We start from the raw sequence: 15,578 nt of genomic DNA on the forward strand, positions 1-15,578 counted from the left end.
GGCTAGCCTGTTCCTCAGGTGCCTCAAACGTACAAAGGTAATCTGGAGATTGGGCAACAAGGAAAATGATAATAATTTGTAGGCCAAAATTTGAAAGAATGAAAGGATATAATCTGCATGAAGTGCATAATATAGCAACTGAGCTGCATTCTCAAAACCTGAGATATATATACTTGTTACTCAACCTTTTCAATTTTTAGCTAATTGTCTGTGGAATGTAGCTCAGTGTCAGGGCACTTGTGCCCTGGGTGCAAGACTTAGCACACTCATACGCCCTTGTGCATGCACATGTGTGTGCGCGCGGGCGCATACACACACACACACACACACACACACACACACACACAATTAAACTAATCAGAGGACTTCTTTACAACAGTAATACTTTCCTCCCATGACTTTCTTTTTCTTTCTCATTGGAGTCATTTGCAATTACAAAACCAAGCAAAGGGAAAATTGAGATAAAATATAAGTTGTGTCAGATGTATACTTAACATCACAGTGGGAGTGAAAGAGTCTCTTTAAAATTAAAAGCAGCTAAAAAAAATTAAAAGCAGCTTACTGAAAACTGTTTTTCTACATTTGGAGTTTTCTCGTGCTGTGAATGGAAACTGAAAAGCTACCCTGTGACTCAGGGCAATGATCCCAAAAGCTGAAACTGTGACATATTTCTGACTATCACAACCTAGCAAATTATATACATTATCTATATAATTCATTTATATATCTATACATAAATATATAACATTTATTTATGGAATATTTATCATATATTTATTTACATAATATTATATAATGTGTATCATAATATTTATTTACATTTATATATGTAAGTAAACATATATTCACCTATAAATATTATATTTTATATAACACATAAAGTTATCTATTTTTTTTCTGGATTTTACTTCCATATTGTAACTACTTATATAGGAACAATAGAAGCAAACTAGCTGCTTCTCCCCAGTTTGGATCAAACTGCACTAAATTTATTTTTCCTTTTTACCTTCTTTACTTATATCTTATGTAGGCAGTCAACCAAATCTAGCCAGCCAGGGTCTAGGCAGTTTCCCTTCACTGCCTTTAACAACCTCTCTGTGCTGCTTTTACAATTTGTGTTGAAATCTCTCCCTCATACCTCTTCTGATTCTTTCTCTTTATTTCTTCCAAAGCTTCCATCGAGGCTCCTTCCTCCTCACATGTGCAAAAACTCCCCTTCACAGGCAGAGCTGTTTTCTCTTCCCAATCAAGTTTTCTTGCTCCCTCCTCCCACAAGCAAGGCCAGGACCTCCCCAGTGGACAAGCCTGAGCTCTGGAACACTCCTTTTCTGAATCTGTAGAAATACATGGGGCTTTAGGTGAATTCTGTTCCATCACTTAGATAAGTGCCTCAGTTCTGGAAATTGGCTTTAAAATATTACCATCGTGATCCTTTAGCCCAGTTTGGTGGAAGCTGCTTTGCTTTTACCATACTCCTTTTATTAGTCAGTCTTCCTTTGGTAGCAGTGACAGAAATCCAATTCACCCCAAAATTTCAATGACCAGTAGAAGAAAAGACTGTCTCTACATTTGTGTCTTTTCAAAGCTCCTTGAAGAAGTGACTGACAATTCTGAAAGGATTTATTAGGCCAGAGAGAAAGTGTGAAAGAATCAGGGTCATGTGTTAAAAGGATATAGGAGCCAGGCATGGTGGTGCACGCCTGTAGTCCCAGTGGCTCGGGAGGCTGAGGCTGGAGGATCACGTGTTCAAAGCCAACCTCAGCATCTTACGAGCCCGTAAGCAACTCAGTGAGACCTGATCACTAAATCAAATATAAAAAGGTCTGGGAATGTGGCTCAGTGGTTAAGTGCCCAGGGTTTTAAATCCCAGTACCAAAAAAATTTTTAAAAAAATTAAAAAGGGAAATTTGAAAAACCTTAATGGATGCTATTATGAAAGTTTGATGTAGAATAGGATTTTTTTAAAGAGAGAGAGAGAGAATTTTTAATACTTATTTTTTAGTTTTCGGCGGACATAACATCTTTGTTTGTATGTGGTGCTGAGGATCGAACCCGGGCCGCACCCATGCCAGGCAAGTGCACTACCGCTTGAGCCACATCCCCAGCCCTAGAATAGGATTTTTAAATAGTCTCAAAATATTAACTTACATATTACTGATTAGTTACAAAGGCAAAATGGTAGCTTTGCAATGGAGTAACTTTATGGACATCACCAGTATTTAAAAGCTAGTATCTCTAAGCACGGAGATACCCTGCATCATGTGAATCCTAATATGATGCAAAGGATGTGACACAAGGTTACTTCAAAGGTCTTCCTACCCCAAATATAGAATCTGAATCTAATCACGGGGAAACATAAAATAAACGCAAATTGATGATATTTTACAAAATAACTGGACTGTAGTCTTCAAAAATGTCAAGGTGAAGTGACAAAGACAGACTGAAGATTCCAGGTTTGAAGAAAACTGAGATAACAAGAAATAATGCTATGCTTGACTTAACTGGGCCCTGGACCTCGAAACAATGTAAGTCGTTACTGGAACAATTGATGAAATCTGAATATGGACTGTGGATTAGATGGTTGTATTGTATTGTCATTAAATTTCCTAATTTTGATACATTGTTACTATTATAAAGACAATGCCCTTGTTATTAAAAAATACACTGAATATTTAAGAATAAAGGGATATGATATATATTTATAATTAGAAGATGTGTGTGTGTGTGCGCACACACACACAAACATGCATAAAATTAGTAGTGGAGGGAGATGCAGATCTCAGTGAGATGAGAGTTCTGTCGGATTGATAAACCTGCAAGAAACTACGAGCAAATAAACTGGTCTGTCAGGTAATGGCAGGACAATTAACTTGAAAATTCATGAACTGGCCCATCTACTTATCTTTGTGACTTTGGACAAACAAAGTAGCCTGAGACTTAGCTTATTTTTATTTTTATTTTTGGCACTGAGGATTGAACCCAGGGATGCTTTACCACTGAACTACACCTCTGGTCTTTTGTTTTTCTATGTTGAGACAGTGTTGCTAAGTTGCTGAGGCTGGCCTTGAACTTGTGATCCTCCTTCCTTGGTCTCCCGAGGTGCTTAGTTTCTTTATTCATGTGAAGTGAATATAAAATCTTCACATATTTTCCAGAATCAATTGACAAAAACTGAAATAATCTATGAGAACAAATATATATAAACTTTAGAATGATACAAGATGGGGTAATAATGAAATCCACCATATAGTTTTTGTGAAGATTCAGTGAGTTTACACTAATTCTGAAACCATAGATATAATAGATTTTTTTAAAAGAAAGAGAGAATTTTTAATATTTATTTTTCAGTTTTCAGCGGACACAACATCTTTATTTTATTTTATGTGGTGCTAAGGATCGAACCCAGTGCCCCGCACATGCCAGGCGAACGCGTTACCACTTGAGCCACATCCCCAGCCTGATATAATAGATTTTAACATTGTAATACTAAGACCGGATCTTTGAATAAAATGTCCTGGCCAAGCAATGACCATCACGAGGGCCCTATTTGATCAGTTTGTATGATATAGATCTATACTGTAAACTTCCTATGGAACAGAGGAGTGACTGATCCAAAATAGAACTTAATAAATAAGCCCAGTGCTCATAGCCTCAGAAACAAGCCTAATGGCCACCCTTCTTGGTCACTTAGCAAGTTAGGTGTATTTCAGTTTTTCTTAGTAGCCAACATACTTTTTCCATTTACAAATATATGTAAGTATAGGGTAAGAATACTGATCTGGATATTCAAAAAAACTGGCTCTGCTATGACTTTGAATTTGTCCTCTATTGCCTATGTTATGTCCATCATTCATTAAGTCACAAAGTACATACTGGATACTTGTCAAATATTGCACTAAGACTAGGAATACAATGCAGACAATACTATAAACAGGACTTGATCATGGTTTATTGGAAGAGAGAAACTACTTCAGTGATTATACACAACATGGTGGAGTCACAACATGGTGGAGCCACACTAGAAGGAAGAACAGGGTGCTTTAGGAGTACACAAGAGGGCCCTTCTCATTGTTCTGCATATATTATTTGAGGGTGCCCTGATTTGGTCCTTTTCATTTACCTTTCTCTGAAAGACCCACAAGTTTGCTCAATCTCCTGACATGTTCTGGCTCCTCAAGAGTTATTTTAACCTCCTTGGACATTTATCATTTGACTCTTTAGATAAAAGTAGGTTATTCTAGCTGTGCATGAAGCCACAGAAGCCTGTCTAGGGTAGTCATGAATGACAATATCCACCAGATGGCAGCATTGTATAATCATTGAAAACCATGACGCTGCATAGTTTCTGGAAGACACCTTTTTTGGCATATTCTAGAATCTATTAAGTGGATATCCGCTTTTGTATCTTCTCAGAAACATTAAAATAAGTGAGCAGTTTCTTTCCAAGGATTTTTTTTAGTTCTGAGATACACAGATTGAAGAAAATGAAAATGCAGAGTCTTTGATGTAAAAAAATCTTGAGTTTGGCTGGGCCTAGTGGCACACTTCTATAATCCCAGTAACTTGGGTGGCAAAGGCAAAAAGTTCGAGGTCATCCTCTGAGACATGGCATACCCTGTCTCAAAATTTTAAAATATATATATATTAAAAGGGCTAGGAATGCAGCTCAGGGGTGGAGTGAGTATCCCTGGGTTCATTCCCCAGTACCACAAAATAAAATAAAATCTGAGTTCAAGAATAACAATGCACCCCTGACTCATTTAGTATACTTGGACAAATTAAGAAAGATCTCTGGGCTTCATCTATCCTATCTAAAAATTTAAAACAATTGAAATTTTCCCGTGAAATGTGTGTGTGTGTGTGTGTGTGTGTGTGTGTGTGTATGTGTGTCTGTGTGTCTATGTGTCTGTGAGAGAGAGAGAAAGGGATTAGATAATATAGGTAAGAACAATATTGTATAAAATGTTATATACAATAAGTATAGAAAATAATTATGCTTTAGCATGAGGAAAATCAATCAAAGTAGATGCCAATGATAATTCAGTATCCTCATGTTATTAGAAGAAAGGTTCTGAGGCCTTAAAATAGCCCAGAAATGTTGATGGTTCCTGAGATACATTTAAAAGCCTATGTTGACCTTGTCAAAAGGAATTGTTTACCCCCAAAAAATCCGTTGTGGTAGTGTCATAGTTGTTAAGCTTTTCTTATTTGGGGCTTTGGAAAATAATTATGAAGTTTCTATTTCAGCTGACAGCCTGTCTCCTTCCAACAATAAGGTTAAAGAAAGTCACCTTTGGCTTGAATTGCCTAATAATAACATCAGCAAGTTATATTTCTATGAGGTTTATGGCTTAAAGAGCTGTGACATATCCTGTTTCAACTAGAGCAGAAGCAATGGCAATCAAAGATATAGTGTGAGACAGTAAAATATAGGCTAAGAGGATGACAGAACTTGAAATTCCAAACATAAGAAAATATCAAAATCTGAGTTCCATATATGTTAGAGAAGCTATGAGATAATAGAAAGGGTCTGAAGTCTACCATTTGCCTGCATAGAGAACCAGTGATAAGAAGTATTTTTAGGAGTTCAGATCAGGTTCAGAGTCTGACAGGAAGTAAAGAGGGTCTGGAAAGTCTGGTAGTAGCTAAGATTTAAATAGGTCACTGGGCAGGAGGAAAGACAGGAGAAATTAGTACTCCTGAAGCAGAAGTAAGCAGCATTGTCTAGGGAGATTTGCTGGTGGGGAAATAACTAAGACTAGGTATCCAGGATCAGGAGCCAGAGAGACAGAGACTTCTGAGTTCCAACTTTGACATTGAGGAGCATAGACATATCCCTTAAGAACTCAGACCCTGGGCTGAGGATGTGGCTCAAGCGGTAGCGCGCTCGCCTGGCATGTGTGCGGCCTGGGTTCGATCCTCAGCACCACATACAAAAAAAGATGTTGTGTCTGCCAAAAACTAATAAATACTAAAGAAATTCTCTCTCAAAGTGGCCCAGTGTTGAAGAACTGAGTCCAACAGCAGTGTATTAAAAATAAATAAATAAATAAATAAAATAAAGATTTAAAAAAAAAAAAAGAACTCAGACCCTAATTAAGCACTAAGCTGCAGAACACAGACACTGAGCTGCAGATGGGCTGATTAAACAAGTTGGAAAGGGGATGACTTCAGTCAAATGTAAGTCTACTGAGGTAATCACTGATAATTTTTCAGATCTTGATCCAGAACAGGCAGAGAGAACTGGACAGGGCATGCTCCTTGTGAAGGTGAACAGACAGACATCATAGGGCAGTGGAGTGGAACACTGGGAATTCTCAAAAGCTGGTGTTCTTGGGGAAGTCACCACACCTCTACAGAATTTTGGCTTCCTCACATAGAACAATAATTGCTTTACCTGGTTCTTAAAACTGGTCAGGAAAAACATGAGTTAATACACCGCAAGATACTTTATGAACTATAAAAGGGCTATATCAATACAATTTCATTTTTTCATGCTTTTTGGATTAGGGATCTACAATTCAAGTCCAATCAAGACCCTGGTTCTGTTCACTGCAGAAAGTCTTTTGGAGAGATGCTAGGCTAGCTGGGATCAAATGATGCATTTATACCATTTTCTGTGATACATATCAGTGCTTCCTGGTATTAGTATGGGGAGTTGAGAGTTAACAGGATGTGGTCTCAGGATCAGCTCCCCTCAGGAATGGCAACTCAAGCATCTTCCAAATTTAATTCTCACAAAGGAGAGTAGATTACTACAGTGAGCAATAATGAGTCATAGGGAGCACAGTTTCATGCTCTTGCTAATGAACAATGCAGAGGAAGAGAACAGGGACTGAAGGAAGAAAGAAAAGAAAGGGACATAGAAAATGCAGCTATTCCAAAACATTAATAATAGTCTTCCAAATAAAAATAGCTAATACAAATATTCCAAAATGTCATGCATGTGAGAGCATACTTCCAGGAATTAATGGTTCATATGATTAAGACAAATTTTTAAATATAACTTGATTATCTAAATATTGCCAAGTCAGTCTGACGAGAATAACAGGAGTGGGGTAAAAGATGAAATGCTATTATTCACTTGTGTCCCCATAACAGGACTGGGGTACTGGGCACTTGTGAATGGTAGGCTTTTATCTTCTACTGTGCTTTTCAAGTCCTGGCCTCAGTAAATTTTTTCAATGAGTATATGGAACATCAGTGATGTGCACTTGCTTCTTGTCAAGACATATATCCATCATTTTATATATTATCTTACACAATGTTCCTTTCAGACCAATGCGTTAAAGCCTCAGACATTATTTCAGAATAATTCTGACAGGAAGGGGAGAGGCTTGTGGAAATAGTATTCTAAGAGGCTATGAAACACACTGTTGGATTTTCACTTTTGTTTTGGTATTGGGGATGGAATCCAGGAGTGCTCTACTACTGAGCTATATCCCCAGTCCCTTTTATTTTGAGACAGAATTTTACTAAATTGCCCAGATTGGCATTGAAATCCTTGAAGTCCTCCCATTTCAGCCTCTTGAGTAGGTAAGATTATAGGCATGTACCACCGTACCCAACTAATTTTTTCTCCTCATAAGTTAATTATCTCAGGTATTTGCGCATGCTAGGCAATTGCTGAGCTACATCCCCAGTCATTTTTATTTTACTCTGGGACAGTATCTCACTGCATTGCCAGGATGGCCTCAAACTTGCAATCCTCATGCCTCAGCCTCCTCAGTTGCTGGGATTAGAGGTGTGTGCCAAGGCTTCTGGCAGTAAATTTTTCACTGTTGAATCTCATTTCTTTACTGTTTAAAGGGTAAATTTACTTCCTGGTTTCCCTCTATGTGGAAGCAAGGCCTGTAGCATTTCTAGAAATATATTTTAGAGCAGGGCATAGTGGTGTACACCTGTAATCCCAGTGCCTCCGAAGGCTGGAGCAGGAGAATTACAAATTTGAGCTAGCCTAAGCAATTTAGGGAGACCCTGTATTATGGTTTGGTTATAAGTTGTGCCCTGAAAAGCTGGTACAACTGGCAATGTTCAAGGGTGAAATGATTAGATGATGAAAGCTATAACCTCATCAGCAGATTAATCCATTTGATGGATTAATAATTTGAATTGACTATTGAGTAGGAGCTTGCTGGAGGAAGTAGGCCCCTGGCTCCTTGTGTGCACACATGTGCTCTCTATATACTGAGGATTGGACCCAGGGTGTTTGACCTCTGAGCTACACTCCCATCCCTTATTATTTTTATTTCAAGATAGGATATATCAGTCAGCTTCCTTGTTGTAACTAATAAACTAAACACCCCTTGAATTGTTGGGTGTGGTGGCACACACCTATAATCCCAGCACCTCAAGAGGCTTGGGCAGGAGGATTACACGTTTGAAACCAGCCTCTGCAATTTAACAAGGTCCTAAGCAATTTAGTGAGACCCTGTCTCAAAATAAAACAATGACAACAACAACAACAACAAAAGACTGAGGATGTAGCTCAGTGGTTAAGTGCTTCTGGGTTCAATCCTAATACCAAAAAAAAAAAAAAAAAAAAAGTTAATTAATTAATTTAGAAAAACCCTGGTATCATAAAAACCAACTTCTGATTGTGTTTTGGTACAGTTTGTGGTAATTAGATCCATCAGTGAAAAAGTAGGTCTCACTTTCTGTTAATTTTAAGAAATAAATTTAAATCTATTCATACACACATATATAATGATATGTATCACTGTTGGGGCTCAGAGAACAATACCTGATAGTGGAGACCTCATAAATAGCCTCAGAAGCAAAGTTTCTGATCTATCCTTTTGTCTCTTGCCCCTTGTTCTCCTCTAAAGTGAATCATAGAAAGCAGATTCTCTTTCCCCCAAACCAGCCATAAAGGGCTGGGATGTAGCTCAGTGGCAAAGCGTCTGCCTTGCATTCGCAAAGCCCTGGGTTCGACCCCCAGTTCCAAAAAAGACAAAAAAAAAGAACCCCACCAAACCAGCCATAAAAACTACAATTATTCCTCTTTCTGTTTAGGAGCTGGATATAATGAAATTCTCTGACCTATCTTTTTGATACCAGGTCATAAGACTCCCATTCCAGGATGAGTCCTACCTTGCTGGAACCAACGGGCCAAAAAAATTCTTGATGGGCCTTCTTGTGTTTTCCTACTGTCTTTTCCTATTAGCTCATACTGTTTTTGTCGTCACGTTTCTAACATGATCATGCATCCCTATTTCATCAGAAAAAGCATAAAATCTGGAGATATTGTGTCACATACAACTATGATAAAAAAATTTTTTGTTATGGCTTTTCTCCTGTGAATCTATTGCCAGTTTATTTCATAAGACTCAAATATCAAACCTTCAGAGGGAGAATCTGATCTTCCCCAAAATATATACATAAATATGACTGGATGTTTATATAGCAAAATATCAACATTTGGTGATTATCTCTAAAAGATTTTTGTTTTCTTTACCTGATTTATCTAAGTTTTTAAAAAATTTCAAACGAATATTCGTCACTCCTGCAAGGAAACACAACAGTAAACATTTTATATGGATACATGATTTTTAAAAAATATTGTTGGGAAGTAAACACATGTAGCTCACCTTTAGAATCTAGAAGCCATATGAGACAAAAGAATACATAAGTTCAAAGAATGAAATAAATGTATGGTTAATGACTCCCTGAAAAGTAAGAAATGTTTGCAGAATATCTCAAATGTGTTTGAAGTTGCTATCATAGATGTAGCAATCTACTTGAAGAAAACTCCATAAACAGTGCAAAGGGGAAAAATGGGGACTATAGGAAGTGCTCTCACTGTCAAAAACTGAAAAACAGAACAAAACTTTTCTTTTTTTGATACTGGGGGTTGAACCCAGGGGCACTTAACCACTGAGCCAGACCCTCAGCCCTTTGCGCTTTTTATTTTGAGACAGGGTCTCACCAAGTTGATTAGGGCCTAAGTTGCCGAGGCTGGGCAATCCTCCTATCTTAGTCTCTGTAGCCACTGAGATTGCAGGCATGGGCCACAGCACCTGGCTTGTCCTCATGCTTTCAGTCATTCCACTAACTTACTTATCTGCTATTTATTATGCACAAGGCTATGAAATAGTTAAGCAACAGGGACAGTGTGCCATATTTTGAGTCACTGAATTTTTGTGCTTATTTGTACCTCAAAACTCTAGAGATGGGCAGGCCACCCTGGTGTTTTTGGCGTACATCTAAAAACTTCTTGTGTTTGTCCTTATTATTTTACTCAAGATAATTCTGGTTACCAGTGACCTTTTCTTGAATAAATATTAGTGGCTTAATTTTTTTCTAATTATCTAGACCTCCCTATGAACACAGAAATAATCACTAGAATGTGATTGTTCCAGCTTCCCTTTCTAAAAATTTTCTCTTTCTTTTGGTTAGGTAGTTGAGGAGTCTAGTCTTGTCTCTGCCACCAAAATCTGTATGATCTTGGGAAATCAGCTTGCTTTGGAAGGGCACAGATGGCATGTGTGAAAACACTCTATAAATTGCATTTGAAATGTAATGATTACTGAACTAGATGATCTCTAAATTTCCCTCAAGGGCAAAAATTCTCATTCAATACCTTTATTTTTAGTGAATTCACCTGATTTAGAAGCTAGCAATTGCATTTTGTTACATTTAAAAGAGTACTTCTATTGTGGCAAAGCTGCTGCTGATTCAAGAAATATGGAATGATTTGTGACTTTACATCAGCAGGACTAACAACAGATAATTCTTCAATTATTTAGGATGAAACTTACTGCAAATGACACATGATTTTAAGGTTGAGTCATAGCCAGCACATAAAAACATCATCTTCAGGCTGGGGCTGGGCTCAGTGGCAGAGCGTTCAACTGGCATGTGTGAGGCACTGGGGTTGAGCCTCAGCACCACATAAAAATAAAGTAAATGTACTGTGTCCATCTACAACTAAAGAAAAATAAATTTTTAAAAAGCATCATTTTCTACATAAAAGCACACAGTTTGTCATCCTTGATTTTAAAAACTGAAATTTAAATTTTAAGATGTATCCAACTGCAATCACATTTGAACAGACTGTAGACATTCATACAACATTTTAGAACATTTAGTACATTACCAGTGCTGGAATAGTGACTGTCACAGGCAGGAAATAAATGAAGATACACACCAAATGCATATAAAAAATTATAGAATCTCAGAATTAGAAGCCTAAGTTATTTATACTAGTGGGTCCCAGAAGTGAGATTTCATGGACTAACAACAGTTCCCCCCCCCAAAAATGAGGTCATATATATATATAAGTGTCAATTTTTTATTTTCAAATAAAAGTATTTTTAAAACAATAAGACAACTATCTACCATCAGTATCATTTTATAAAAAGGGATTTTTATGACATGTAGGAAGACAAAATCTAGACTAAACTACAATGTAAAACTAGATAAATGAAAAATTCATTCTACTGCTCTTATTTCTCCAATAGCTTTATGGAAAACGTTGTTAGACTTACACCTGTCCATACTCAGACCTTTGGGGATCACTTAATCCATTCTATGCTCCCCCCATTCTACCATAACACCTGAACATACATAAATATGTCACAGTAAAACAGGGAGCTGAAACTCCAAACCTCCGTTCTTGTGAACTCAGACACCAAAAGTCACACAAAAGAACTGTATTATAGGTAAAATTAAAAGCAAAGTGCTGCTTAAGCAGAGAGCACTCTCAAGAGAGAGACAGGGCCATCTCCAAGTAGAGAAGGACAAAGCTGACTCTAATTTTATTACTGTTTGATGTTTACCAGGAAGGCAGGGGGCCACCTTCTGTACTGTTTGCCAAACAGGTGTTCAACTCCTCCTTCACATGGGGCCATGGAGTTTTTGACTTTAGTTGGTCCTCTCTGGATCTGTCATGGTGGCCATCCTATTTATGGGGTGGTCATCTACAAGTCAATCCCATGTTAATGTGGGCACTGGTGTCCATTGCTGGTCAGAAGTTACTTTAGTGCAGCTGCACTACTAAAGGAATCTTCCTTCCCAGACAAATGGAGACACTTCTAGCTATAATTTCTAGCTTTACATCAACATCAATGGACCCTGTCATTGAGTTAGTCCCATTAACTCTTAACCCTGTCAAGAGTTAGTCCCATTAATCTTTTTCTCTTGCTGGGATTTCCAACTAGCTCCCTTGCTTCTGTCTATTTTCTACAAATCAACTACCACCTTTGCTTTCTCATTTTCTTTGGAAATTGTTTAAAGACCCGAAAATAATTTAAAGAACACTTGTGACCTTGCCTGCATTTCACTGCTCATTGCTAGCTACTACCTAACAATTACACCAAAAATCCCTTTGAATGTATATACTTTATCCCCTTATTCCTCAGAGTGAGCATTTTATTAAACTTTGTATAACTATGATAGAAAATCAGCAAAACAGTGGTTATCCCTGGAAACCTCAAACCTGGATTTTTTTGAAATTTAGTTATTTTAAAGGTACTGGCAAGTGAACTCAGGGGTGCTTTACCACTGAACTACACCTCCATCCCATTTTATTTTTTATTTCTTTTATCTATTTTTGCACTGGGGATTGAACTCAAGGGTGCTTATTCACCAAGTCACATTCCCCAACCCTTTTTTAAAAAATGTGAGATAGAGTCTCGCTAAATTGCTGAGGCTGGCCTTGAGCTTGCAATCCTCCTGCCTTAGCCTCCCTAGTCTCGCTGGGATCACAGGCATGCGCCACCATGACCGGGTCTCTTTTTTTGGGGGGGATAAGGTCTCCTTATAGTGCCAAGATTGGCCTGAAACTTGTGATCCTCCTGCCTCAGCCTCCCGAGTGTCTCACAGCACCCGGCAATATTGTCGTTTTCAACACTACCAAGATATGACTCTTCTTTTGGGGGGGGGGGGCGTTCCTACGGATAATTTATGCACTGCCTACTTTCTCTGTTGATTCTGTCACTAATGTTCTTTATTAAGTAGCTACTAGGATTTTTCCTCGAAGATCAAATGTATCAGTGGGGCGACAATGCAAGGACACAGGGCGGCAGAGCAATTTCTGCTTCCCCTTTCTTTCCCCAACTGTTAAATAAAGGGGGGGGGGGCTCTAATACTCCGTTGAGAGTAGAATTCTAATGACTAGTCGTCAGGTCTCTAGGTCTGCTTTTCTCTTCCTCTCCACCAGAGGCGACAACCTCTTTCCAAAAAGAAGATAAGCTGGAAAAGGCCGGCTCTGAGGAGTGGCCAAAGAAAGATCAAAGGCTAAAAACCGCCTAAAACAAAGAGCAAAGGTCGATACCCAGCTCCCAAGGAGGTCTGAGACTTCCTACCGCCACACACACACACACACAAAAAAAAATGAAGGTGACCTCTCCCTCACTTGCTCTCTAGGCCTAGCACCCGGCAGCTTAAGAGAGAGCGGGCGGGTCCGAAGTGACTAACAGGTACCAATAAAAGTGTCGACGACAGGAAGTGGAAGAGAGCCCCGAGCGGGGGTGAGGACAAGCCACGCCACGCTTGCGCAGACAGCAGGCGTTGCAGTGCGCATGCGCAGCAGTGTGGTGACGCGATGACGCTTGGAGCGTGGGCCGCGACTCTCACGGATCCGGTTCCGCCCTCCTCTCACTGCCGACCCTTCGGGGCTAGAGCCCGAGATCCCTTTCCCAGAGTGCTCTGCGCCGTGAAGAAGCGGCTCCCGGGGACTGGGGGCATTTTGTGTTGGCTGGAGCTGGAGTAACAAGATGGCGGCGTCGGCGGAGTGACAGGGGTCCCCCCGGGCCGGAGCCGGCGGCAGTGGTGGCAGCGGTATCACCGTCCTAACTCACCGCGCCCCTTTTCCAGCCCGCGACGTCGCCGTAAAAACTCGGCAGCGGCGACCTCCCAGAAACAAGTGGCCTAGCCTAAGTAACCGCGAAAACCACTCAAAAATTGCGGCCTGGCTAAAAGAAACCTGACTGATTGGCGGTGATCGGGTTTCCCTTGGCCGATTCTGGGCTCTGTACGCCGGGAAAAACCTCCGATTTTCACTTCCTGCCGCCCTCCGCAGCCTTGCCCGGCGGACTAGCCCCCGAGGCCTCCGTCCTCCCCTCAGAGGTGTCGGGGCTTGGCCCCAGCCTCCATCTTCGTTTCTCAGGATGGCGAGCAGCAGCGGCTCCAAGGCCGAATTCATTGTCGGAGGGAAATATAAACTGGTACGGAAGATCGGGTCTGGCTCCTTCGGGGACATTTATCTGGCGATTAACATCACCAACGGCGAGGTAATCATCCAGGGTGGGGTTTATCCAACGCTGCGCGCCCCCCTCCCCGAACCCCAAACTGCTCGGGCCTCTTCCTACCGCACGCACGCACCGGGGAATCCAGAGGGAAACCAGATTTCCTGGTTTAGGAGCCTCCCCCGCTTTCTTCCCTAAAAGGAAAAGAACCCGATAGAGAGGTTGGCTAGACTGGGAAGTTTCTCAGCTTGTTACAAATGTCCTTTGGTCAAACTTTTTTTTTTTTTTTTTTAATCGTGCTTAAGGTGAGAAGGGCAGAAGCCTGAGGTCCCTGTTTCTCTTTTGTGTTTTCTATATGTACTTGTACTGGGATTCATGTTCCAATGAGTGCAGTTTCCGATCGCCTGGTTCCATCAAAACCTCTCATTACGTTCCGAGGTTGCCTGTGTTCTGGATGAATCGTTTTCCTGCACTTTAGAGGACGTGCGGATTTCGTCACTACCCCCTGAAGAGGCCTTTGAGCCTGGCAGCCCCGTTTTGTAATTACAAAGGGCGCTTTCCCCTCCCAGCCTTTCGCTTCGTCTTAGTAATAGCGACTCGGAGCTTTGCTAATGTCTCTTCTCCTTTCCCAAGTGACACTGAATCCATAGGGATGTTGACACCATCATCCCTTCTTTCCCCTGCAGGAAGTGGCAGTGAAGCTAGAGTCTCAGAAGGCCAGGCATCCCCAGTTGCTGTACGAGAGCAAACTCTATAAGATTCTTCAAGGTGGGGTTGGCATCCCGCACATACGGTAAGAACCCGTCAGACGGGCGGTCCGCCCAGCGAGTACGGAAGGGGCCAGCCCAAGTCCCCGTAGTCGGTGATTTCCTGACAGCCCCAGATCCCCGGTAATCACGAGTAAATTTCAGTTCGCCCACTGAGTTGAAAATATCAGTTGGTTTCACTCATGTCCTTTCAGCTCCCGTCGTTTTTCCCTTCCCGAGGCTTTCATCTGCAGTTACGTGTGCAGGTCAGCTTTGATCCCTACAGGGGGAGGTTGACTGCTGCTTTCTTTCCTGCGGCACCTCTGATGTTCTTAGGTTTGTCCAGTGAAGGGATTTGAAGGTGCCCAAATGACCGGGCTTAGCCAGTTCGGGTTGATACTGGAGCTAGCTTGGGAAATGGCTGCTCTTTTGTTGTGTTTTTGTTCCAACATGTCTTCCTCCTCCGCTTAGAAAATGGCGGAACGACGTGACTCAACCCCATATTACTGCCCTTTTTTCACTTTGAGTTCAGAAGTTATGCTTCTTGAATCCCCCGTTCGCAGCCCCGAATGGATTAATCCATTGTAAAGCCAAGAATAAAGCTTCAGGAGGCGGTGGGGTTCAAAGAAGGAGATAACAGAAT

General features: G+C 40.5%; 1 protein-coding gene across 5 annotated transcripts in view; it reads left to right on the top strand.

Moving 5' to 3' along the window:
• Positions 1-13,610: 13,610 nt before the first annotated feature.
• Positions 13,611-15,578, top strand: part of Csnk1a1 (casein kinase 1 alpha 1) — a 42,512-nt gene continuing 40,544 nt past the window's right edge. For 2 of the 5 annotated variants that reach the window (XM_076856735.2, XM_076856738.2), the window contains exons 1-2: positions 13,612-14,234; positions 14,876-14,982. In XM_076856735.2, coding sequence (XP_076712850.1) covers positions 14,112-14,234; positions 14,876-14,982 — 230 coding nt within the window. In that variant the 5' untranslated portion in view covers positions 13,612-14,111. Of the gene's footprint in view, positions 14,235-14,875; positions 14,983-15,578 lie in introns of all 5 variants that reach the window. The other 3 variants (XM_076856737.2, XM_077109466.1, XM_076856736.2) reach the window with 2 other exon arrangements.

Source organism: Callospermophilus lateralis, chromosome 5 (genome assembly GCF_048772815.1).
Source record: "Callospermophilus lateralis isolate mCalLat2 chromosome 5, mCalLat2.hap1, whole genome shotgun sequence".
Classification (NCBI taxonomy): Eukaryota; Metazoa; Chordata; class Mammalia; order Rodentia; family Sciuridae; genus Callospermophilus; species Callospermophilus lateralis.